The 26469-nt window shown below is 31.3% G+C and overlaps 1 protein-coding gene across 1 annotated transcript in view; it reads right to left on the bottom strand.

Moving 5' to 3' along the window:
* Ipo9 (Importin 9) overlaps positions 1–24062 on the bottom strand; it is a 75243-nt gene extending 51181 nt beyond the window's left edge. The window contains exons 1-2 of the mRNA XM_067272912.1: positions 23927–24062; positions 11351–11499 (exon numbers count right to left, since the gene is read on the bottom strand). Coding sequence (XP_067129013.1) covers positions 11351–11499; positions 23927–24062 — 285 coding nt within the window. The remainder of the gene's footprint in view (positions 1–11350; positions 11500–23926) is intronic.
* Between the last annotated feature and the right edge of the window lie 2407 nt (positions 24063–26469).

Below are 26469 nucleotides of genomic sequence, written 5' to 3'. Positions count from 1 at the left end.
CAAATAAAAGTTAATATTCCAAATTAGCAGTTCACCATTAGTGGTACAGAAAAAACTGTATAGTTTAATATAAATTTCAAAATAACTTATAAAAAAAGTTAAAATAATTTCCCAAACAATTTTTCACACAAATAACTAATTTAATTTAAATTTTCATTTTTGTATGTTTGTATCTGCATGACTTAGTAAGGGGTATATGAGAAAAACTTTATGAGAGTTCAAAGAAAGTACGCCATGCTTTGAATAATGTGTCTGTTTCTTTGAAATTAATTCCTAATTCATTCTTAAGTGCAGATTTCAATTGATTCAAAGTATTTAAGATGTGTCCTATCAAAAACCCTGTGCAAAATCTTGTATCCTGTAGGTCAACACATACATCCTCACATCTGAAATAAGTGGCTAAGGCCGTGGATGAAAGCTTCTTTCTTATCGTATATTCGTGCTGCTCCATTCTCGTAGTGAGACCCCTTGCAGTTGCACCAATATACAATAATGTGCAGTTAATTCTGCACATTATTATACATTGGTGCAACTGCATCATATATTGGTACTGTGTAAATACAAGGAGAGTAAAAGTTACGTCCAGTGGTGGATAAGACAACTTCACCCACCATAAACATAAGACTACTCAACAAATCATCAATTGTCATCTTGTCATCTACACTATCACTAGTCTGGAACAAGTACTGGAAAAACCTTGGAATCTTGACACTTCAAGTATTATGTACTTTATAATTTGTGATTACAACATTGTTTCAATCAATAAAGCTTGAATCCTGTTTTTGCAAGCCTAGGGACTTTCTTCTAAAAAATGTAGAGAACACATAAATATCTACCTTTTGTGTGTTGGATCTAATGCACTTAATGGTACATTCTTCCCTTTTTCAATATGAAGGAGTCACTTACCTGCAGAGCAGGAATGTACCCACAAGTAACCTGCTTTTAGGAACCATATGAATTGGTGGTCAGAAAACACGAGAATGCAATATTGCGTAAATTTTATGTATATTGCTGTATGCCAGATATATTGATGACATTCTCATTATGTAGAGATACAAACCTAATCTTAACTCAGTGCTGAAGTATTTTAACAACAATCCTTTTGGCCTATCATTACATGTTGAGCAAAAAAATCATAAAGCTATACATTTTTTGGATATCAACATCATATTGGAACATGGTCAATGTTGTGGCAGAATCATGGCTTGTTAGGATTAGTTTGATTTGGACCAATCATTCACAAGAGAACGTTACATGATCCGTAAGATTTGAATGTGAGGTGGACCAGATAGAGAACTAACAAAAGAGCAGACACGCTGATTGGTTGTCCGCCGGCTCGCTGTAGCACATACTGTATATAGATCAGTTTCAGCAGGAAAATCGAGTTTGCTTTGATCCTGCTAAGGAGAAGTCATCTCATCTATGAAAGAGTTATCGTCTGGCTCGAGAAGAACAAATTGCCTGGCCTACGAGAGATGGATTATACCTTGCTAAGGACAGTTTGTGAATACCAGAAGTGCTTTTACATCGTAAGGTATCCTGAACGGACTTTTATGGGATAAGAACAATTAGCAATCATTGGCGCTCTGTTTTTGGATGCCATTTATTGAATGTTTAAGTTTACAAACTTGACTGTCAACTTTCCACTATGGTTTACCATAAGGAGTTGTATTCACCTTTATTTATACCATACAGTTCACATAACCCTTCTTGTTACAAGATTTCTGCTTTTTGATCTCTTGTCAAGAGGACCCACACACATTGTTTGGAGGAGAGTGAAAAAGAAAAAGAATTATTGGGGATTACGTTGCTGGCAAAACAACATGAATATCCATCCTCTACAGTTAAAACACTCATAAAACAATATCTACAGCTTGAGAACATAACCATGCCACAGGAGAGACAACTAACAGTAATTTTTTTTTATTTGTGGTTTTAGGCCCTTTGGACTGATGGTAATTACATATAATATGACACTATCTAAAATCTATAGAGAAATTGTCCGAACAACTAATGTTCATTTAGCATATCAGCATTCAGTGATAATTTTTTCACTCATAAAAAATGAAAAGAACCCTATATCTGACTCTTACTCTCCCAGTATTTATGTAGTACCAGTGTGTGATAGCAGAATTAACCACACATTGCTATTGATATATATTGATGTGATTGCATGGGGTCTTGCTACAAGAATGGAGCACAAATACATGATAAGAAAGAAACTTTCATCCACAATCTGAGCCATTTATGCCAGATGCAAGGACGTACATGTTGATCTACAGGATACAAGATTACTACACAGGGTTTCTGATAGGACACACCTTAAATACTTGGAGTCAATTGAAATCTATAGGGCACTTAAGAATGAAATAGGAATTAATTTCAAAAAAATGAACACACTCCACAGCATGGCACACTTTTTTGTTCAAAAAAAGAATGCCATGTTGTGGATGAAACTCATAAACTTTCAAAGTTTTTCTCATACAAAACTGTATTCATTTTTTCCCACAGTTCTTGGAGATACAAGTAAATTTAGGTTAGATTAACCTGCTTTATTTTTCTATCATACCTTTACACTTATACATAAAAATTCTTAGGCTCTAGCAATAAATATAAAAATAAAAAAAAAAATACATAATAAATTTCTCCATATAACAGAGGTGGGCAAGCAAGAGTTCAGTGGGAGCCAAAATGTAGGTTTTGCAAAATGCATGGAAGCCGCAGTTCTGTACTGTAGTGGTGGATAGTATGGTAAGGCACGTGATTTTATTATATAATATAAATATAATATAAAACAAATATTGAATTTTTTTAATAAACATATTTTCACAAAATTGTAAAAATAATAATAAAAAATAGAAATTAACACTTTTAGCAAGAGCCACATGTAACTCAAAAAGAGCTGCATTTGCCCATGTCTGCCATATAACATGAACAGTTCAGTATTCAAACACAAATTCTGGAAAAAAAACTCACTCCATACTCAACTGAACCAACAAATTTTTGATTATTTTTATTTTGTCATCCATACAAAATTATGATAAAAATAAAAAAAATGAAAATGTTGCTGATATTTCTGATCAAGCTCAACAAAAAAAGCTAAGATGACGACGATACTTTGTAAAAAGAAAATGCCCTCATTTAACTAAAATTGATATTACGGCGACCAGAAAGTAATGTCGTTTTTTTACATTAAAATCAAACAAATAAATTTTTAACTTGTTTTTATTTTTAATCAATGATGAAATCACCCTCGTTATCAACAACCTTTTGTCATCTAGTGCTCAAATTTTCAATGCCGGATCAATAAAAATCGATTGGTTTTTGAGCAAAATACCTGGAGATGGCATTTTGGATATCATCCAAATTTTCAAATTTTTTGCCACATAGAAAGTGTTGTAGTGATTGGAATAAATGGAAATCCAAAGGTGCAATGTCTGGCGAGTATGGTGGGCGAGGCAGCCTCCCACCCCAATTCATTAATTTTTTCCAGGGTTCGTCTTGCACAGTGCGGTCTTGCATTATCATGTTGCAGAATAACGCCTTTTTGTTGACAATCGCAGGACACTTTTCAATTAAGGATTGATTTACTTGATCCAATTGTTCACAGTAAAGGTCTGCATTCACAGTTTGTCCAGGTTTAGCACTTCAAAATGAACGATTCCACGAATACTCCACCAAACACACAAAAGCGCCTTTTTGGAATGTAAACCTGGTTTAGCAGTACTTTGTGGTGATTCATTCGAAGAGAGCCACTGCCCTTTGCATTTTGGATTATCATAGAAGACCCATTTTTCATCTCCAGTGATCAAGCGATCAAAAAAACGCTTCTGTATTGTGCCGTTGAAGCAATAAGTTGCATATGGTGGATCAGTTAGCTTTGTTTTCTTTGGACAGATTACGCGGGACCCAAACACCTGCTCTGCATACTTTACCAATCTGCTGCAAATGTTCTTGGATGGTCGAGCAAGGTTGGTTAAGAGTGTTTGACAGTTCCTTGATTGTCTGACACAGATTTGCTTCCACTTCTGCTCTTAACACATCATTGTCTAAAGTTGTTGGTCTTCCTGGTCGATACGAGTCGGAAAGATCAAAATTACCGGATCTGAACTTAGAAAACCACCTTTGGCATTTACGAACATCTAATGCACTTGGATAAACATCGCAAATGTTTTTGGTAGAAACTGTTGCATTACTACCCTTGCGAAACTAAAAAAGCAGACAATGTTGAATATGTACCTCTTCTGGTATTTGGCTGGTCATTTCACCCAAAATTGCAAGAAAAATTTAGGATTTAATTATTTATAAGTAAACAAGTCACTTTAATCTTAAAATGTCTTCCGCACGACTTTGAAGTACACAATGAGCTGATAAATGATAAACAAGTATTGACATGTTCAGACACGACATTACTTTCCGGTTTACCTAATATTAACACTTCATACAGCACTTTTAATTGTGATTAGTAGTTAATTATTGATTGGAAACAAATTATCAACTGCTTTAATAAACATATATCTCTTAGTAATGAAAAAGAATAGTATACTTCTGTTAACTTAACCCCATGTTTTGCATTACTCCTTTGTTTTGTATAACATAAATCTGCATAACACTGCACTTTTTCAGAAACTAACTATGTGTTATATGAGGGATACCTGTATATTATTCAATAAATGAAACTGTTTGTTTTATATATGAAGTATAAAACTATTCAAAGTGAAAAAGTGGTCAAGAAACAAACTTTTATTAAAAATGAAAGCTTTGGAAATATGATATTTCTCAATGTCTAAAATTTCAGTCTACATTAAAAAAAAAAAGCTGGTGAAATGTAAGACAAATGTGGGTGCCGGGAGGTGGACGGAGTCTCGTTCCTCCTTTTTTCGGCTCACAGGTCCGTTAGACCTGCCCACGTCAAGATGGCGGTTCTGAAGTGTCACGCGTTACGCGAGTGGAGGAGGTGGATGGGTCCGATGATAGAGCGGTGGTGACGATACCCGAATAAAAGACATAGCCAACGGATAATAACAACAACAACAATTTATTAAGGCTAACGATACAATTACAGAAGAGGCACGCGACGGTCGCCTCTTTTCGGATCCGCGGAGGGAGAGTTTACATAAATTCGGGTCATACCTCGTGATCCGGGTCGGTCCTCTCTGTCAACGTATTCCGTGGATTTCGGGCAGTTCCCCTCGATTTTACACACACACACACAGTCAAAGTGACAGAACGTAACCGGCCCCTTTTCCCGCTCTCGTCGCCCTTTTATCGTCTCGATCACGTTTCTCCGTTTCACCAACCAGCGTTTTTCGACTCTTGTTCCTCCTGATTCATATTTTCTCCATGGGAACCAAGCAATAAAATATTTTATTATTAACGGTTTAATTCCGGCAGGTTCGAATTTTCACACAAATGTTTATATTATCTGATATGAATTTTCAAATTTTTGTCATTCATGACTGATTCTTTTTCATATACCTATGAGTAATTTTTGTTGCAATTTCAGATATTTAATTTTTACAATATATTTCCTAATTATTACTATCCCAAAATATCTGCATCTTTTAACTCTATTTTTTGTCTTCATGTTCTATTCTCAAATATCATCATCTTTTATTTACTTCAATTACAAAACAAACAGACACACATAAGAGAAGCATAAATTAAAAATGGCCACTTACAATATTTACAACAAATCTTCTCAAATATAAATTGAGAACTCAGGCTAGCATTTTTGTAATTTATGCAATTTAATATTTGTTCAAAGAGAAAAATTTGTATTAGCCAAAGATGACAAAAATTACAGAGGAAGTTGCAAGATGTTCTCTTTGATAACATTTCTTTCATAAATGACACATCATCATCCAGCAAAACCTATTCATCAAAGAAACTTTTGCCAAAAATTGGAGATTGAACTAGTAGCTAGCTCACTGCACAAATTTACCAAATTTGGACATCAAAATGAAGAGGAGCAAGACCCAAATAAAAGGAAAGGTGAGAGAGGAGAGAGTGTTGCCCATCTGCCTTTACAGTGTGATCATTCCCACAATACTCCACCATTGCTGATCTCAAGTTCACAAACTTTCCACCAGACTTTAGCTGCCGTGAATTAAAGAACAATTGACTTGAACCAGTTGTGACCAATTCTGTAATATCACAGATTATTACTTAGACTCAAGACTCTCAGTAGCAGTGAAAGATTCTCCTCTCCCTCTCCAGGACACTCAAGCCAACAAGCAATTGCCAGACTTCAAAAGGTATTTATCATCATCTGAGGAAACTGAAAATGTTCTCTCTCAAAGATGGGCACACATTTAACTCACTCCGTTTGTTTTATTTGTTTTTAATATTAATTTGGAAAATAAATGTTTGTTTAATTGTAATTATATTGTGGAGTGCATTACTCAAGGTTCTATGTCTCTCAACTTCCTTCTCTGTCCCTTACTGTCAGTTCCTATATATGTGGTCACTTGCATGTTTATTGAAAGTTTTCAAAAGTTCATGTGAGCTAAAAGTCACAGATGGTGTCAGACCTGACCCAAGGGGTGCTGTTTAATCTTTCACATAGACTTTAAAAATTTGTTTTTAAAAAATATTTATATTCTCTACATCAATTCAAAAGATCTATTTCCAGACCTTTCTTTAATACTTTGCATCTATATCATATTTTATAGTTAACACTAGAGATTGCATTACTGGGGAGCAATTTACTGATAATCAGTTAAAAATAATGCATTGGTAAATATACCAATAATTTGATATTTTTTACCAGTAAATTCAACAAAATAGATAGACACAATAATTCTTTGAAACCAAATATTTATTTGTGTACACTTCTATGTATAACTATATTTTTTATATATTAAAGATATAGAAGTGTCAAAATTTATTTATTTAATCCACAAAAGTAATTTACATAATTTATCTTTTAAATTGTTACTTTACAGTTCTTTACAATTTTTAAAGTATCATAATACTGCATTATGCTGAACAGTTTGACAATTTGTTTCTTAACCCATAATGCCTAGAGCAGCTTTTTGTTTCTCTAGGCCACATTGGAAGAAGTCATGGAGTTTTGGGACAAGTATATTATATAAACTTGTGTCCCAAATTTGCATATTATATTTTTATATTAATTTGCACAATAATATAGGTTAACTCTTTCTTGACCGGGGTACCGATCTGTCGCATCCCCAATTGTTAAGCAAATAGGCCAGGGAACCAATTCATTGAAACCCTGTTAAAAATCGATTTTTATAAAATTTATCGACAACAGACGTCAGCACTTGACAGCAGCGTCTTCTTTACTGTCTGTTTCACATATTTTTGTCCAGGTGTTGTTGACTTAAAAAATTTTAATTAATGCTTTTTTTCTTAATTTTTCATTTCCTGATAATTTTTTATTTCATTTTTTAGCATATTCATGCAATAATATTACTATAATAAGTTTATTCATGCTATAATATGTCAACGTGTTATAAATATTCAAGTTGTGACCTTCAGTTCTAATATTTTATAAATTTTTTAAATTTTTAATTTAATCTAAAATATCAGCAAATATTACATGTATTACTACTGGTAATCATGTTTTTATTACAAAAATTTATATTCTTGTTCGATATGAAGTGAATAAAGTATATTAGTTCATTATATTAGTCGGTAGCAGAATAAAGTTTTGATTTCAAACAAGTGTTTGATATAATGTGTGATAATTTCACAACAAATAAACGTACATGCATAATTGTTATATCGAGTTGTACAAAACAATATTCTATGTCTTCCTGGCTCAGTGCCAGCAAAAAACTAGGTAACTAGACAATGTTAATTTTGACAAAAAGTTACAAATTATCAAGTTTAAATATCAGTTCTGATATATATTATTTTTTTTCTTATAAATTTTTCTTATAAAATATATTGAAAAATATCATACGTGAAGACTAAAGATATTAATAAATGTATGTGATTTTTTTCATATGAATATAATGATAATTTGATTTTTGGTGAATTTTTAAAATAATATTGCCTGACTGACCTATATTGCCCTCAGCCGTTTTACAAAATAAACGTAAACAAGGGGGCGTAGCAAATGGTCAAGAAAGAGTTAAATAACACAAACATATGCACAGAGAAATGTAAAGTTCATTTTTTGTGACAAAGGTCATAACTTTTCTAAAATTCTTGCTTTTTTGCAATAAAGTTGTGAAGTTTCATTTGTCGCTTTTTGTTTCCTTAAGCAAATGTTGGTAGCAGAAGATCAAATCCAAAACACTTCGTTTTGCTTTTGCACTCCTTTCAAAATCTGAATCATTTGCTACAATTTGATCAACAATTTCGGTTATCATTACCAAACTTTTACTATGGAAATCTGTAGAGAAATTCTTTGAGTTCTTTGTTTTCAGAATCTGTTTTCCAGTTCTACATGAATTCCTTGTACTGCCAGTTCTTGAAGGTCATCATTGGTAAGACTCTCACCAGAAACCTGCGGTAACTCCTCAATATTCTGCTCGTCTACATCTCCTAGTCCTGCTGTATCGATTAGGTTGAGTTTGGTCAACCTAATGATACAGTGATAGGCTCTTTTTGTTGAGAATTCTTGGATACCTTCAGCCATAACTTCTTCCGCATTTTGTTCGTGCATTTATCAGTTAACCCTTACCCGGCCAGGGTACCGATCTATCGTTACCCTAATTGTTTAGCAAAACTGCCAGGGTACTGATTGATCATTACCCTGTTAACAATCGATTTTTATAAAATCTATCGACAACAGATGTCAGCACTTGACGGCATCGTCTTGTTTATCGTCTGTTTCACATATTTTTGTCCAGGTGGTGTTTTGTTGACTTAAAAAATTTTAATTATCAGTCTTTTTTCTTAATTTTTTATCTTCTAATAATTTTTTATTTCATTTTTAGCATATTCATGCAATAATATTACTATAATAAGTTCATTAATGCTGCTATAATAAGTTTATTCAGTTATAATATGTTAATGCATTATAAATATTCAAGTTATGACCTTCAGTTCTGATATTTTATAAATTTTTTTAATTTTTAATTTTTTTTTAAAATCTAAAATATCAGCAAATGTTACATCTATTGCTACTGGTAATCATATTTTTATTACAAAAATATATAATCTTGTTTAGTATGAAATGAATAAAGTATATTAGTTCATTATATTATTTGAAAGCAGAATAAAGTTCAGATTTTGAACAAATGTTTGATATAATTTGTGATAATTTCACAATGAATACACATACATGTATAAATGTTATATCAAATTGTACAGAACAATATTTTATGTCATTCTGGCTCAGTGACAATAAGAATGAAGTAGCCAGACAATGTTGATTTTGACAAAAAGTAACAAATTTTCAAGTTTGAATGTCAGTTATCATATGATTTTTTTTTTCTCATAAATTTTTCAAACAAACTTTATTGAAAAATGTCGTATTTAAAACTAACTATATTGATAAATATGTGATTTTTTCATACAAATAAAATAATAATTTAATTTTTGGTGAATTTTTAAAATAATATTGCCTGATTCACCTATTTTGCCCTTGGCTGTTTTACAAAATAAGGGGCGTGGCAAATGGCAGGCTAAGGGTTAATTCTTGCCAAGCGAAGTCAATATTGCCTATGGCATCCATGATGTTATATTTTTTCCAAAATTGCTCCAAACATTGCTCCAAAATTGCTCCAAACTTCATCTGAGTATCTGAATTTCGGTACCTGATTATGGGCCTACAGTGTATTTTCCGCGTTATGCCATGATGTCATAGTTCTCACCTTTTGTCAACTACCTAGCGACTAATTGTCAATTTTTAGAACAAACGAACCCTCCGTTTAGTTCTCAAACGCTTAAATGACGCTTTCTCATCACCTTCGCCCTAAGTTGCATCGAAAGACAAACAATACCTCAAGACTTTGTCAGTTGCCGCCCTGATTAACTCTCGCCAAGTAACAAATTCACCTAGTGCGCCATTTTTTCAGTGTGTGTGTGCCGGCTCCTTTGTATCTATACCTGGATTAACACTGCCGTTTACGCCAGCCGTTGACACCAGGACTAAGACTCTCGTCGTCAGTAGAAGAAATGCCACCCTCCGCACCGACGGATTTATCAAACTCGCCTCAACAAGATATTTATCGCCACGCGAAATTTTTGTAAACTCTCTCTTGAAATCGTGACGTTAGGCCTATTTCTCTGTGGTTTTGTACGGAAGTCAGGCTTATTATAAATAAACGTTGTGCTTTAGTTAACGAAGCCTCTGTTATTTCCGGGGCATTGTCCCGTCCTCCATCCGGAATCCGATCGCCCCGTGACGCAACCGCTCGTGTGCCCGATCTTCAAACCGCCGCGGCTTCCGTGTCAGCTATGACAAAGTGGTGTCAGTCCTGATGAGGCATCAAAGAGGTGCCGACCCCCCGGTCACAATTGGGTTGAGTTTGGTCAACCTAATGATACAGTGATAGACTCTTTTTGTTGAGAATTCTTGGATACCTTCAGCCATAACTTCTTCCACATTTTGTTCGTGCATTTATCGGTTAATTCTTGCCAAGCGAAGTCAATATTGCCTATGGCATCCATGATGTTATATTTTTTCCAAAATTGCTCCAAACAAACATAGATTTAAAGAAAGTACACCTTTTTGCCACTTTCTTCTGATTGGTTCATGTTCGTAAATAATCATATTATATACAAACCAACGAAATGCCATGATAATTTAAATTGGCGTAAATTTTGAGCTTTTTTTAAGGCTTCAAGCAGACCACATTATATCGAATCACCGTTAAGCGAGGCAGCATTAAGCAGGGTCTTACTGTATATAACTGTTTATGACATTCATTAAAATAAACTTATGTTTTATGTTATTAATATAAATTATTATAAAATTTATTAAAACTACAGTAGAGCATCGATTATCCGACCCCCAATTAACCGACTTCTTGGTTAACCGACCGCGTTCTAGCCAGCAAATTCAAATGTCCACTAGTGATGTGGCACTACAATATTTGGTTATGTCTTGGCTACTTTGATATTATTTTTCTTAAATTTTTTCATGTTTTAGCTGGCAGCACTGGCTCAACCATGAAAGGGAGGCTAGTATTTAAACCAAGCTTAATATACTATACTAATAATGTATTTTTTCATACTTTTCGGTTATCCGACCAACCCCAGTCCCCAATTAAATCGGATAATCGATGCTCTACTGTAATTTTAAAAAAACCAAACAAAAATTAAATTACTAGATGAAATTTATTGAGAATTTTATTCTTAGAGCATTAAAATATAATTATTATAAAAGTACGAAAAAAATTTGTGTTTAAATTAAAATTGTAGAACAAACCTCTTCTGTTGTTTCAGGAGAATGAAATTTTTCTGAATGTTGGCACCAATGTACTTCAACATACTGTTTAAGGAGAACAGATGCCAATTGCCTGATTGGTAAAAGTCCATTTGGATCTACTGTGAGTTCAGCCAAGTGAACACCAAATTCTATAAAAAATAAAGTGAAAGTTAACAATTTAATAACTTAAAACAATTATATTTAAAATCAGAACCAACTATAATAACTAATTAAATCTTAAACAGACAAGTTACAACAAACTGACCTTTCATACATTTTCATCAGTGACAGTGTTGTAAATGAAAATGCAAATGTTTTCAGCCATGAAATCTGATTCTGCTTCTGTTTCTGAATGAGGCCGAAAATATTTGCATTTTCATTCATAACACTCTCACCGATATGTTTAAAACACTTTTATAATTTAAATCCTAAATCCATCATGATGAAAATAGATAAAAATTCTAAAGCATTTAAAATTTTGTATTAATTTTTAAAAAAGAATTAAATGATTTGAATGTAAAATCAAAGTGGTAATGATCAATAATTCTTAAAAATGAAGAAAATTTTCAAAACTTCTAAAATAATGAGCTTTTAATGACTTCTTGCAAAATCTTGACTCAAAAACTTTTTTCTGAAGATGGGCATTTAAATGCTCAAAAATGTTAGCATGTAAAGAAAGAATTAAAGCCATTACTGAAGAAATAAGGTGTCTTATTATATTAAGTATCATCTTAACACTAGCATTTTAGAATTCCAACCAACATATGATATGTGCTCTGACTACAGGGCACTCTTGCTAATCCAAAATAATTATTATACAGAGTTGCTTAGACTGGTGAAATTGTATATAAAGAAAAGCAGAAGTGACTACAGACAAATTTGGCATGTAAAAAAAAAAAATTCTTTTTTTGTAGCTGGAACATTTAGCAGAAAAACAAACAAAATTGGCTAAGATTAGTAACAGTGCACTGTATTTAAAATTATCACAAGTTAAGTTATAACCCAGAGGTGGGAAATCCATAGTCTTATGGCTTTAATTTTACTATTAGGGCTACACTTAAACTCAACATCTCAACATTTTATATCATAAATTTTGTTATAAAGTGTTTTCACCATTCTTCTTTTAAATATAAACATCTATCTAAACATAGTATATTTTTCCCTTTTATTCTAAATACATACACTTATAAAACCTGTAATACAACATACAATCTTATATGTCTCCAAAATAAGATGTGGTCTTCCAATTAAGATAGAGTTCCAACCTCTGACATAACAAAATAATAGCTCATCTTACAACTTGAAAATAATTTGATAAAATATTCTAGAAGTATAATTATCATTTGCTTACAGTTCTTACAGTAGCTAATAATATATTCTAAAAAATGCCATTTAGCATTTATTCACCAATCACAAAGATGATATTAAAAGGGGGATCAGCTTCATCTTCATACACACACAATTTTCTGGCACAGAAATAGATTGGCAGCAATCAATCATCCCAAAACATCCCTCATTCCTCCCATGCCATCAATCATCATGGGGTGGTGCAAAAATTACAACCAGTCTATTACCAACATGTGCATAAACAGATGAAACAAGAAGTCCCCCTTCTGCCAGGAAATATCTTCTCACTCTGTCATATTCAACTGCCATCATCATTACTTACCTCCCCACTTGTTTATCTAAATCCAGGTAACTTTATCCAGGTAAAAGTTCAGTAATTAGTTCAATGATTTAAAGAAATGAAACAGAAAGAATGAATATTTTAATGCTTGAGATGGCAACTTCTAAACTACATACAGTAGAGAGTCATTAATCCGAATCAATTGGGGACTGGGGTTGTTCGGATTGGTGATTTGTTCGGATAACTGATTATGTACGAAAAAATATATTAATCTGTCCGATGTTCAAATTTTTTCTCCGTTGTGTGTCGCTTCGTGTTGAATTTTCGTCGATTTTAAGCCTAACGAAAATTTTTATAATAATAATCGTGGCTATTGTATCGTTAAAAATTATTTCTTTATTTTGTACAAACAAAATAAATATATTGAAGAATATAAAAACATGAAAATTATAATTCTAAAAACTTTAAATTAAAATCCAAGTAAAAAGCTACTCTTTAAAATCCGACTTCGAGTGAGTTAAGAAGACAAAAAAAGGACGAAAAGATGCTATACTTTCATAATTTTATTAATTCCATTTCCCAAATGCATTTCGCAAAACGCCTCATCAGTGGTACAAAACTCAACTACCCACTGATGAGGCGTTTTGCGAAATGCATTTGGGAAATGGAATTAATAAAATTATGAAAGTATAGCATCTTTTCGTCCTTTTTTTGTCTTCTTAACTCACTCGAAGTCGGATTTTAAAGAGTAGCTTTTTACTTGGATTTTAATTTAAAGTTTTTAGAATTGAAATTTTACCGATCCCATTGGTTTTTTAAATTTTTTGAATGAAAATTATACTTTAGAAGTAAGTCTAGTATCAAAAACGTTTGATTCAGCACGACACAGTCCAACTGAAAATCATTTGGATAACCAGCGATTCGGATAACCGGGGTTCGGATTAACAACTCTCTACTGTATTGATAATTATCTTGCTTTCAACAGCCATCCCAGAGATATATAGTGGGACTGGTTATACAAAGGTTTTATTTTTGTTCTTGCAATTTTCTGTGCAGTATACATTGCCACAGATTATCTGTACAGAATTATGATGTAAATGCTTAATGGCATTATTTAGAATATATTATTAGCTACTGTAAGAACTGTAACCAAATAATAATTATACTGCTAGAATATTTTATCAAATTATTTTCAAGCTGTAAGATGAGCTATCATTTGGCTATGTCAGAGGTTGGAACTCTCTCTTAATTGAAAGACCACATCCTACTTTTGGAGACATATATAAGATTATATGTTGTATTACAGGTTTTATTAAGCTATGTCCAAAAATTAATATTGTCCAAAAGCCTAATAAGCCCAAAAATTACATATTTTATTTAGCGTTAATAAGATCAAGCTATATGATTGCTTATGTCCTATTTGGTTTGCCCAAACTCTAATCACCTTACTGAATAAAATTAATTTTGTGATGTCAAAAATTTGAAATATATATATATATATATATATAGCTTTTATAACATATTTTTATGATAAAATATCTTCACTGATCTTTCATTATTTGACTTTTTAATGGTATGATCTGTTTTGTCTGACAGACCACAGAACTAAAGAATTACTTTATCAGATCCATCTGAAATTCAATTCTTTTGCATATATATATTCTTATGCATTCTTATACAATTCTTACGTTGTATTTGACAAAACTGACATTATTGAACAATTGACTTTCTCAATCTGATGCATTTAACAAAACATTTGAATTTGGCAAGAATTAAGAACTTAGAATCATTAATTTAATTATGAACAATGCTCTAAAGCTGCGCGGCAGCACACTGCTCAAATTGTTGCCGCGCATGCGAATTTACGTGCCGCAAGGCAAGCATGCACACTGATTTGAATTGTTGTTTACTTAGTTCTCACTCTGTCTGCAACATGATTATTGCTACATATATTTCGATTAAATACATTAAATCATTAACAAAAGATAATATTTTGTATGGAAGTACAGTAGAGCATCAATTATCCGACTCAATTGGGGTATGGGGTTGGTCGGATAAGTGAAAAAACGGATAACCGAAAAGTATGAAAAAATACATTATTAGTATAGTATATCAGTATATCCCATGTATTTAGTATATTACTATTAACCTACTTTGCGTTGAATTTTCATCGATGTTAAGCCTAACAAAATTTTTTAAAATAATAATCGTCACTATTGTATCATTAAAAATTATTTCTTTTGTTGATTTGTTTGATGAAACCGTGTCTCGTTCTATAATTCAGGCTTAGTAAACACTAGTGTTGTGTTCCAAAGACACATGGCAAGTTTTTTCATCAAATATCATTATTTAGTTGAGTCGACTTAACTAAATAATGATATTTGATGGAAAAAACTTGCCATGTGTCTTTGGAATACAACACAACACTAGTGTTTACTAAGCCTGAATTATTTTTTTATTTTGTACAAAATAAATACAGTACTGTACATTGACAAATACAAAACAAAACAAAAAAAATATTCGGGTTACATATTTTATATAAAGTAGGCCTATACATTAAAAAAAGAAGTCCAAAATTTTCTTTTGCTTCACAACTGACACTCATTTTTTGCCGCTAAATCTCACACACATTTTAAAAGCAGCAATTAGATAGCATCGTTAAATAAAATTAAGCCTCATTTAAATACTGGCCTCCCTTTCATGGTTGAGCCAGAGTTGCCAGCAAAAACACACAAAAATAATATTAAAGTAGCCAAGACAGCCAAATATTGTAGCACCACATCACTAGCGGACATTTGAATTTGCCGACTGGAACTTGGTTGGTTAACTGATATGACGGTTGATCAGGGTCAGATAATCGATGCTCTACTGTATGTTTTAAAATAAATTTTAATCTCTACTTTATAATTATTTTAATTTTTATAGGAAAATATAAGATTTTATATACATTGTATATATATGCTCAAATGAGTTCTGTTCAGCTACCAAAAAAAAAAAAAAAAAAAAAATTAGAGGGAACATTAATTATGAAAGATAGTTCTTAAATTAGAATTCTGCAAAATTTCAAAACAGTACTAATTCTTTGAATATAATTTTTTACCATAAAGACACAAACTCACAAAAGCAAAATGACAAGAAATGATTTCTGGCTTAAGCAATTTTTCATCTTAGGCAGACTGAAAGAAAATGATCATAGCTTCAAAATGTGAACATACTTTCTCCCCCCCCTTTTTTAGTAAGTTTCAACCTAAACATAACATTTATTATATTTATAGAAAGAAACTCAAAGTAAAATATACATTTATGTAAATACTCCCTATCAAAGAAAAACAAATACATATCAATCACATATATTCTAAGTGAAATTACTTTGGATTATCTCATCAAAAATGTAAAATTTTAGACACCATCTTGGTGTCTAAAACTTTACATTTTAGTGTTTTACTCACTCAAATTCAAGCTCAATACTTTCTAGCTGTTCCTGCATTTACTTTAGTCATAATTAATTAGTAGTATTCAATTTATTTTCAACACTATGCTTTTTTAAAAACATATCAATGCATCAGGAAAGCAGAGCAATTTTCTCATTGCAGGATGTGTTTGTAAATATTCAGAATAATGTCAAAAAACATGAATCAAAAAATTTATACTGAGATTATGCTCAAGATGTACAATACAAAAATACTTCTATCTTATAAATAAATTGCATAAGTGATTGTAAAGATCAAAAGATACAATTATGCTATACGTAAAACTATCAAAATAATCATATATAATCATTTGATAGTGATATAACAACTATTATAACTGTACCTACTTACCGATAAATTAATTATTAATTTTAACATATAGCTTAACATTAACTATTTAATATTAAACAGTTTGTTCAGGTAAAGAACATAACAGAACAAATCTGCAGTATGCAAAAACAAATAACTCCTTTAGCAGTGTGTACCAGTTTGTACAGACTGTCCCTGCTTTATGTCATTTCACTCATATGTCAAGCATAAATTGATACTTCTAATTCAGTATGTATCTCTGTTACCTAATAAATACAGTTTTATTGTCTTAATAAGAAATTTTATTTTAAGTACTATATACTGAAATTAACTGATTGCTTAAAATAATATTTAAAATAAGAGTTTGGACTTGAATTCATTACTACTATAAACTAACATCTGAATTCATTTTAAATTGCTAACACTGTTTAAACAGTATTAGTGATTTGAAATTTCATTGCAACAAATGTCAACGTCAATGTAACCTGTCAGAAGTTATGCAGTTAATTTAGTGTTAAAATATACAACTGATTTATCATATTTATATTTGAAAAACTTTTTTCAAAACTGCATACAATTGGTCAAAATTTAAAAAACAGTTTTAGCTCCTCTATTATAGTAACTATACTGAAATTATAAATATCACTTACAAAATCAAAAATGCAGCTCATAGAACAAAATGTTGAAGGAAAACAAACATTTTTAACTGCCATGAGTAACCATCTTCAGGTTAAAAGAACAGATTTGGAAACAGAACAAGAGATGGAATGTTATAATTTAAAATATAAAAACATTTGATTGGCAAGTGGCTGGATTTTTGGTTTTGTAAGGGATATTTATAATTTATATCCAGTGTACAACATGTTTATATACTGAAATTGTTAGTTTATTATTAAAACTATTCAGAGACTTATGATTTGTTCCTGTTTTATAGTTTTAGAATTATGAAATGGAAGAAAAAAGCTGGAGTAGAGCTGAACCCATGATTGAGATCCCTTCTCCAAAGCCTAATTCAGAACTTCTAAAGACAAATATCAATTACTAGATTTAAAGCTGCTAGAGAAGAAATAATTTTACTACTAGGATCAAACACTTGCAGATTATAAATTGAAAATAATGCAATGTTTATATACTCTAATGAAAATCCTAGGGCACTGAAGAACACAGAAAAATTTTCCTGTGATTTGGTAAAGTAAAACAAAGATATAGTAATACATACTGTATGTTACTGTTTCACTTTTTGTGTATTGGTTTTCAAATCATTTCACCCCTGCTATTGAAAAATATTTTAAAGAAAAAATCTCTCTCTTAAAGCATTACTTATCTTTGATAATGGTCCTGAGTCATCACAGTCTCATACTAATGCTAATCCAAATATTGAAATTATTTTTTTATTACATCATTTCAACCTATAGACCATAGAGTAACTTCCTCATTCAAAGCTTATTATTGGACTGCAATTTGAAAAAATTGTAGACCTAAAAATTCCCACTGTCATCCATCCGTCTGTCTTCTGTCTTTCCTTAATCTTGATAATGGAGTTAGATAGATGAAAGACAATCATGTTATTTCAATTCAAAAATTTTCTCCTGAAAAGTGTTAGATAGATGACTAGCATGACTATTGTTAAAGGAAAAGTATGATGTACAGGGACAAGCCACTACTAATTCGTGGTGGAGAGCACACATTTTAAATTAAATAAATTAAAAATATGATTAAAAATTGCAGCCCAGCATTGTGACAATGTCACAATAAATAATTGCTCATCTCAGACAACTTTTGCAAAAGCAATCAGAGCAAATAAAAATGAAGATAAAACAATTCTTTTAAAATGGTTTTGGAAATCATTTACAATTGAATTTACATCTGCAATAATAAGATAGTATGACTTATTTGCCTTTGAAATTACATGGTCATTAAAGGTAACCACTTAATTGCAGATTCAGTTAGGATCATTGGAGAATTTTTCCAAAGTCCTCAACTTTTAGCCATTTCCAAAATATGAGAGCTTGTTGAAGAAGTTACAGAAGCCATAATTGATCTGGCAAAGAAGATGAAACTTGAGATTAAACCAGAGGATGTTGGAGAGATGATAAATTCTTACAACCAAATGCTACCTAATGAATGAACTATGACAGAACCTGTAAAAGATAATGAATCTAAAATTGAAGATGCTTCTCTAACAATAAAGAAACTTTTAGACAATCATTTAGAAATTGCTATGGCTATTTTCAGTGACAATGATTCTGATGACGCAAAGTTATAAAGTCAATAGTGACATTCTAAATGATTATGCACATTATAGAAAAATGTATGAAGAGAAAAAGACTGCATTATAAAAGCCTGTGGACAACTACTTCAGAAAGTCATTCATCTAAAGCCTTTATAAAACTTTACAGTAGCTTTCAAAACACTGATTGCACATCATAATCTATAATATTAAATCAGTAATTTTTAAAAAGAAGTTTTAATTTTAATAAGTATTTTTTAATTAAAAAGTCAAAATAATTGTTTAAATAAAAATTATTTAAAAATTGCTTTAATGAAAATTACTTTGTACATAAAAACTTTTTAAAGGAATTTCAGTCATGACAATCTAGAGATCAGATTATAAATATTTTAATGATAATTTCTTGATACTTCAATTAAAAACTTCCATTTAAAACTAAGTTGTATGTACTAATTATAATGTTAATACAATAAAAATATATAAACTTATTACATAATTTTATATTTTGTTTTCATAGAAACATTTCACAATACTAATTCTCAACTGTTGAATGTAAAATGGTCAGTTCATTATTGTTCAATGGATAATAATGATCCAATTTATGACTCCTTTTTTAAATTCCTACTATTAGTTCACACTCTCCCTATATATATATTTATATATCTTGTTCAAATTTTCAATCATTAATAAAATACTTTTTATTCATCCAATCAAGTTCAAATACATTTCTTTAAACTTGTAGTGAATGACACTTGATGTTAATACAGTTTTTCAAATATTAATTTATTTATTAATTAAATTTAAACTGTAGCACCCATCAGCAATATGCCAATTTCGACCAATAGAGGGCACGAGGAGAAAAAAAGAGAACTTTGAACTACTCATTCACTTTTCAGACCAACAATGACAGAAGACGGACGTTAGACACAGGAAAAAGAAAAAGAAACAAGTACAGTCAAACCTGTTTTTATGCGGTGGATAGGGACCGCATAAAAAAAAAACGCATAAAAAAATTGCACGGAACTTCACGAGTGGCTATAAAAAATAGTTTTCGCAACACAATTAAAAAAATATTTTTTTATGCAGTCAATAGGGACCGCATAAAAAAAGTCTCACATAGAAAATAACTCAAAACCGTACGAAATAGAATTTATTGACAACAGATGTCAGCACTTGACTGCATCATCTCATCGATCGTCTGTTTTACATATTTTTGTCCAGGTGGTGTTTTGTTGACTTAAAAAATAAATTATTTCATTTTTCGCGTATTCATGCAATAATATTACTATAATAAGTTTATTTAGCTATAATAAGTCAATGTGAGACATGAAAAATTGCACGAGACTAGTCGCCGACTATACCGCACAAATAAAAAATCGCATTAAAAAAATCGCACAAAAAAAGACCGCATAAAAACAGGTTTGACTGTAATATTAAAAAAAATTCTCTTATATAAGATATTTATGTATATACATATTTATATTAATTGTAATTATTTAATAAAAAGTAACTAAAATAAAATTTTTCTTTGTTGACCTAAGTAGGAATTGACTTAAAAAAATTTTTTTTTTTATATTACTTGTTCTGGAACAAAACTGATTAAAATGGAAACCCTTCTGTAATTTCCTAATGTTTTCAACCCAGTTAATGGACATCTTCAATTAAAATAAAACCACTTATTAAAAAATTCTAGTTCACTTCAAGCTAAAATATTGCATCAACAATATTTTCAGATACAACTGAAACTAGAGGTTATTATATAAAATGATACACAGTTGCACAGTGGATCAGTCACCTGATGATAGCCTATACATTAGGTTGAAAATGTTTGTATATAGCAAATAAATGCTTTCCAGCAGCCAAAGGTGTTTATTGATGAATTATTCTTTCTGTTGAGTATGGTTTCAGTTATTACACAGTGGATTGTCATATAATGCTCATATAATAATATACATGAACTTAATGCTACACATAATGATGTACAGTGAGCCTCCATTAAATTTACATAATATTAAAAATTCAAACATCAAGATGCATTTTGTTAGTTAGTGCTTATGGCAGTCAACAAAATGTTAGTGCACATGGCTGATAATCTTGCATATTTTGCCAAATTAGGAATTTTCATCCTAAATTTAGCATTTATTTGAACTTACTCAGGGGATAAGAATTTGCAATTAGGATTTTTTTCCTGGATTATTTTATACTTTTTAAAATCATAATTAGTTTTATATTGTTATTGTTACTACTTTAATTGTTTTTATTACTTTTTCTAGCATAATTTATAAAAGGTAAGATTATAAAAACTTTACTAGTAATCTGAACAGTTTGCCATTTTACATATAAATGTAAAATGGCATTGGCATTAGCATTAGCAAATGGCTTTTAGCATTACATGAAATACATCTCATGTAATGCTATTTTCATGCAATGTTACTCAATTTTGCACCACTTAATAATATAGAAGTAAATGAAAAGCAATATGAAAATAGATTGATTTAGTTACTGTTTGCCCAAAAGCAAACAAAAATATGAAAAGATGATTATCTTTTCATTTTTTTTTTTACAAATTTAAAAAATAGAAATTGCCAGTTTATGCATTCTATTAGCAAACACAAGACTAAAATGACAGCAAAAATGTTTTTATTTGAAAAGTCCCATTAACATTTGACATTTGTTTATTTAATTTTAAATATATTCAAAATTACTAACAAACTGCCAACCTGTTTTGCAAGTATTTCATGTTTTTTATGACACGCATACAGGACCAATGAGGAGGAAAATAAAATACATATTATCTGAACCTGAAGAAATTCAGAAAACCAATAAAAAAAAACATTATCAGCCTTTACAAATTCCAATTATAAATCATAGTCCAATACTGAATTAACCATAGTTTTAATTTCTAGATTATTTATAAGTGATAACTGTGCAATTAAGTAATCAAATTATGAAATTTGGCCTAAAGATAATTGCTTATGTTGCTATTTCATGCAATTAAACAAATAATTCATTTACTAGGACCTTGTACAATTTTGTCATATCATGGTATAATTGAGACAGAGCCACAAAAAAAAAAAAAAAAAAGGGATCCCTGTACTTGTTACACACAGAAGAGGCAATCTTTTTACCTGACAGATGTGGGCAGGTGAACTTGCACTTCCTGCCATGAAAGATCCTTGTACCTGCCTGCTATGGGAGACATGATCCAAGCACAGACCAGGTACAGAGATTATCCTTGCACTTGCCAACACAGAGAGGCAATCCAAGAACAAAGCAATCACCATCAATTGCTTTAATTATCAAAATTGGTCCATTAAATTTTGAGAACAAACTTGATTCTATAAGCCCAAAGAAGACATCCTAGCAACTGTGAAACATCATACTACAAAGTTGCACAATTCATGCAATATTGCTTTGTTGAGTATGTTCATGAAACCACCTTATATCTTGAAAACAAAGTCATAAACCCCAATTTTTTAATAAATTTTTGAATTCCTCATCATAATTAATGAAAAATGGAAAATTTTTTGAAAGATGGCAAAGTTTAATCAAAATTGATCAAACAGATTTTGAGAACAAACACAATTCTCTAAGTCACATAGAAGAAGTTTTGCTAATTACTCTGCCTCAACAAGTTTCTGGAAGAAAATAATAGCTAGGAATGGGATTCAAACCTATATTTTCTATATGTGTTACCAGTTTCAGTAACAAGACTTTGGATAATTAATAATTAATTTCTTTACTCTTAACATATTATACAGATTTTCATAATTTTGATCAATTTTACATAAAATAGATCTGATTTTTATTGCCTTTATATCATGATATATTTAGTTTTTATATCATGTATAAAAACTAAAAGGTATATAAGCATTGTTCTGTTTGGCAGATTTTTTAAAAATGGATATATCAAAACAAAACAGAATACTATTGTCTTCTGAAAAAAGATGGTAGACATCACCTGAGCTAAAAAACAATAAACCAAGATGAAAAAAGTCTGCAAAAGGTCACATTTATAGATATAGTTCCATTGATTTCTTTGCTTGTAGAAGGGGGTCTAAAACTCTGGAATGACCCAATCCATTTCCATTGAAATCCAAGCAGATAAGTCGGTTTTAAATTTATAACATTTTAACATCTCTAGCTCCCGAATTCTATTTGGTGATTAAGTCATCCTATTATATCCAGTGCCTTACAGAAAAAATGCTTATGTTTTGGTAAACGATTTTCTTCAAGCCAGTCATTGTAGCTCAACAAAACAGTGTATATTTGGAGACATAAATTTGTTTATTTTTTAAACACAATCAAGATAAAGAATAGTGAAAAATAACTAGAAGAAAATTTGACTTTTGTCACTTAACTAATTTTTTCACAGTTTACTTAATACAGATCTCATTAATATAAAAGTTCCTTCCATTATTTATTTATTTAGACATACTGGAAAGCACCCATGATGCAGCCATTTTTTATTAATAGGATTTGACTGACTTTTAGAATTTGAGTATTATTTTAGTTTCTCTCTTCCAATCAAAAAAAACTTCACAAAATTCTAGTTTTGGGTTAATATATGTAACAAAACTGTGAAATGACAAGTCAGCAAAATAATGATGCAAGCAAGCAAATCTATGTGATTTCACCTTGTTTTTTTCTTCTTTCCACATTACAATCATTGCTTGAAGAAAATTACAAATCCACACAAAACTTAAATATCATCTATTATTATATTATTACAAATAAAAATAACTAAAAACATAAAATTTAACATTATTCCTCAATCTAATTAGAAGAAAGTAATATTAAATTCTATATTTTACCACAAAGTAATTTCACATGTCAAACTCACGTATGAATAAAAGTATAAATAAATAAATAAAAATTATATTGATGATATAAAAGTGGAAAAATTTGGTTTAATTTGAAAAAAATATGGAATATTTTACCGTCTGTAACTTCTAAAACTTTTAATTGATCTTCTGCATTCGCTCTGACATCGTGAATTGGCGAAAGAATTGCATTCAAAGTTTCAAAAAGAGCCTCTTTCAATGTGCCACTCACTTCGATGTTGGGTGTAGCCATTTTGAAATCAACAAATGTTTTTAGCGCGATTATAATATTAACGTGTATATAAAATAAATAATACGCAGAAAGTTACGAAAAATATTTTATTAATGTTAATATTTAAAATTTATTATTAATTAATTTTATTGGTGAATGATTCGTTATTATAATTATAAGATATTTTACTTTCTATGTAATATAATATTTCGTATTGTTTTAATAAGATTAATTTTGTTTTTCGTTAATAAATATTTCTATGTTAATTTTTTGATATTTTAAACATTGTTTCTTGTATTTTTAATATTTCCAAAATGTTACTTTCTCATCGCAGTAATTTCGTTTTGTACCACGTGCGCCGGTCAATGGTGGCAGCGTGTTTATCTGTGGCGCGTGTCAGGTTTTTTTTTTTTTTTTTTAACTCTTTCCGCCCTGTGGGCACTAAGAGGGCCTCTTTTAGTAGGCCCATTATGGGTTCGGCCAGGCCCACAATGGGGCGACCGAGTGGTGAGGGACGGGGCCCGACATATCCGAACGGACCACCCCCCGAAAAATTCCTGGGGATTATTCGACCCGTTCGGATTCGATCCCGGGTCCCCCAGAGCGGTAGGCTGCCACCTTTACCGCTCGGCCATCCGGCCGTCCGCGTGTCAGGTTATAAGTGCTAACATTTACCTGTATTGCTGTATTAAAAAAAAATGATTAGCTATATAATAATAATAATAATAATAAATTGCAGTGTTGGTTGGCGTTTCTACTTTTAAGATTTCCCGGAAAGTTTAAAATCGAACAATATCTTCATGACTAATAAGAGAGGTTATAACGTAGTCCTCGGGGATTTCAATAATACTGTATGCGGGGATAAGCCCTGGTGTAAATCTTTGTTATTCAAAGGGAGTAAAAGCGCTTTTCAAACGATTTCTAAAAAATCGAGGTTAAAAAAAGAACAACTCGTGAGTTAGTTTTGCTGAATCTTTCGTCAAAGATCGCGTGCATCGTGTCTAATTCATATTTTTGAGATTCGAGAGGGAGGAAATTAACCGATATGTTTAATATAGGTTAATTTCCTTGCTGCCAAATTCGAATAGTTGATTAAAATAAACACACAAATAAATAAGAAATGTTTCATTAATTCAATGGCGTAGCGTAGTGCGGGCAGCACTTTCAGGGGGTGGCAAAATTTCACAATAAATAATAATAATGTCTTGTAAAAATTTGAACCATCTCATTTCATATTTTTGTCGCACCTACGATTCGGACCGATTGAAATGAGCACGGAATTTTTCATTACTTATTCTTTAGAATTACATATTGTATATTTTAGTCTTTTATATTGAGATACCTAAATAAGGGAGCGGCGAAATTTTCCTCCGCCCCGGGCAATATACGATATATTACCGACCAACTAAAAACAATTTATGTGCAAGTGTAAAGTGTACAATAGGAAACTGTTTACACGGAAGTGTCGCTACTTGTTATACTTTCAAGACCTAGTATAACAAGGTGATGGCCGGATGTTTAATTAAACGGTTAAGACTTCGGTCTACCGTTCTGACATCGATTCGGGCTGTTGAAGAACCCAGGGCGGTCTGTCAAGTCCCGTTCCATACAGTTCGGCTGCCCACATCGTGGATCTTTTCTTACCACACTAAATTTAACAGAAAAATCCATCACAAAACGATTATTGATGCTAATGTGTGAAATTTTATTTAATCCATGCAAGATGTGTGATTACCAGAGCCCCTTCGGCCTCCAATTTAAAGTCTTTTAATCTTTAAAATTGGCGTTTCCACTTCCCGGGACGAAGATCCAGGGGTTGGGTTTGTGGGAAGCGAGTGTTCCGGTTGTTTCATTGTGTGGAATTATACAGAACGAGGCGCTTGACATGTAAGTCAGTGGCATAGCGTGGGTGTCAGCCGTCCGGGGCGGAGGAAAATTTCGCCGCCCGCTTATTTAGGTATCTCAATTTAAAAAACTAAAATATACAGTAATTCTAAAGAATAAGTAATGAAAAATTCCGTGCTCATTTCAATCGGTCCGAATCGTAGGTGCGACAAAAATATGAAATGAGATGGTTCAAATTTTTATAAGATACTATCTGACCCGGCCACACGTTATTGTGGCTCAAAATGTATCTATTATAAATGTATAACATTTCCCCCATGGGGAAAATTTCAAAAAATCCCTTCTTAGTGTACATTCTCTTGACGTACCCTATTAAAACGCAATCAACAACGCATCTAAAATAATATAATAAAAGCCGAGTTCTTCACAGTAAGCCTTAATCCTGTCCCTCTCTCCCGCAAGGAAATATCGAAAAACCCCTTTTTAGTGTATATTCTGTTGATGTAACCTATTAAAACGCAATTAAAAACGCAAAAACCCACACGTAAAATAGTATAAATAGAAGCCGAGTTCTTCACAGTAA

This window comes from Centruroides vittatus, unplaced genomic scaffold (genome assembly GCF_030686945.1).
Source record: "Centruroides vittatus isolate TY-2023 unplaced genomic scaffold, ASM3068694v2 contig_459, whole genome shotgun sequence".
Lineage (NCBI taxonomy): Eukaryota > Metazoa > Arthropoda > Arachnida > Scorpiones > Buthidae > Centruroides > Centruroides vittatus.
Note: the sequence above shows the minus strand (reverse complement) of the source record. Positions and strands in the feature narration are given on the sequence as shown.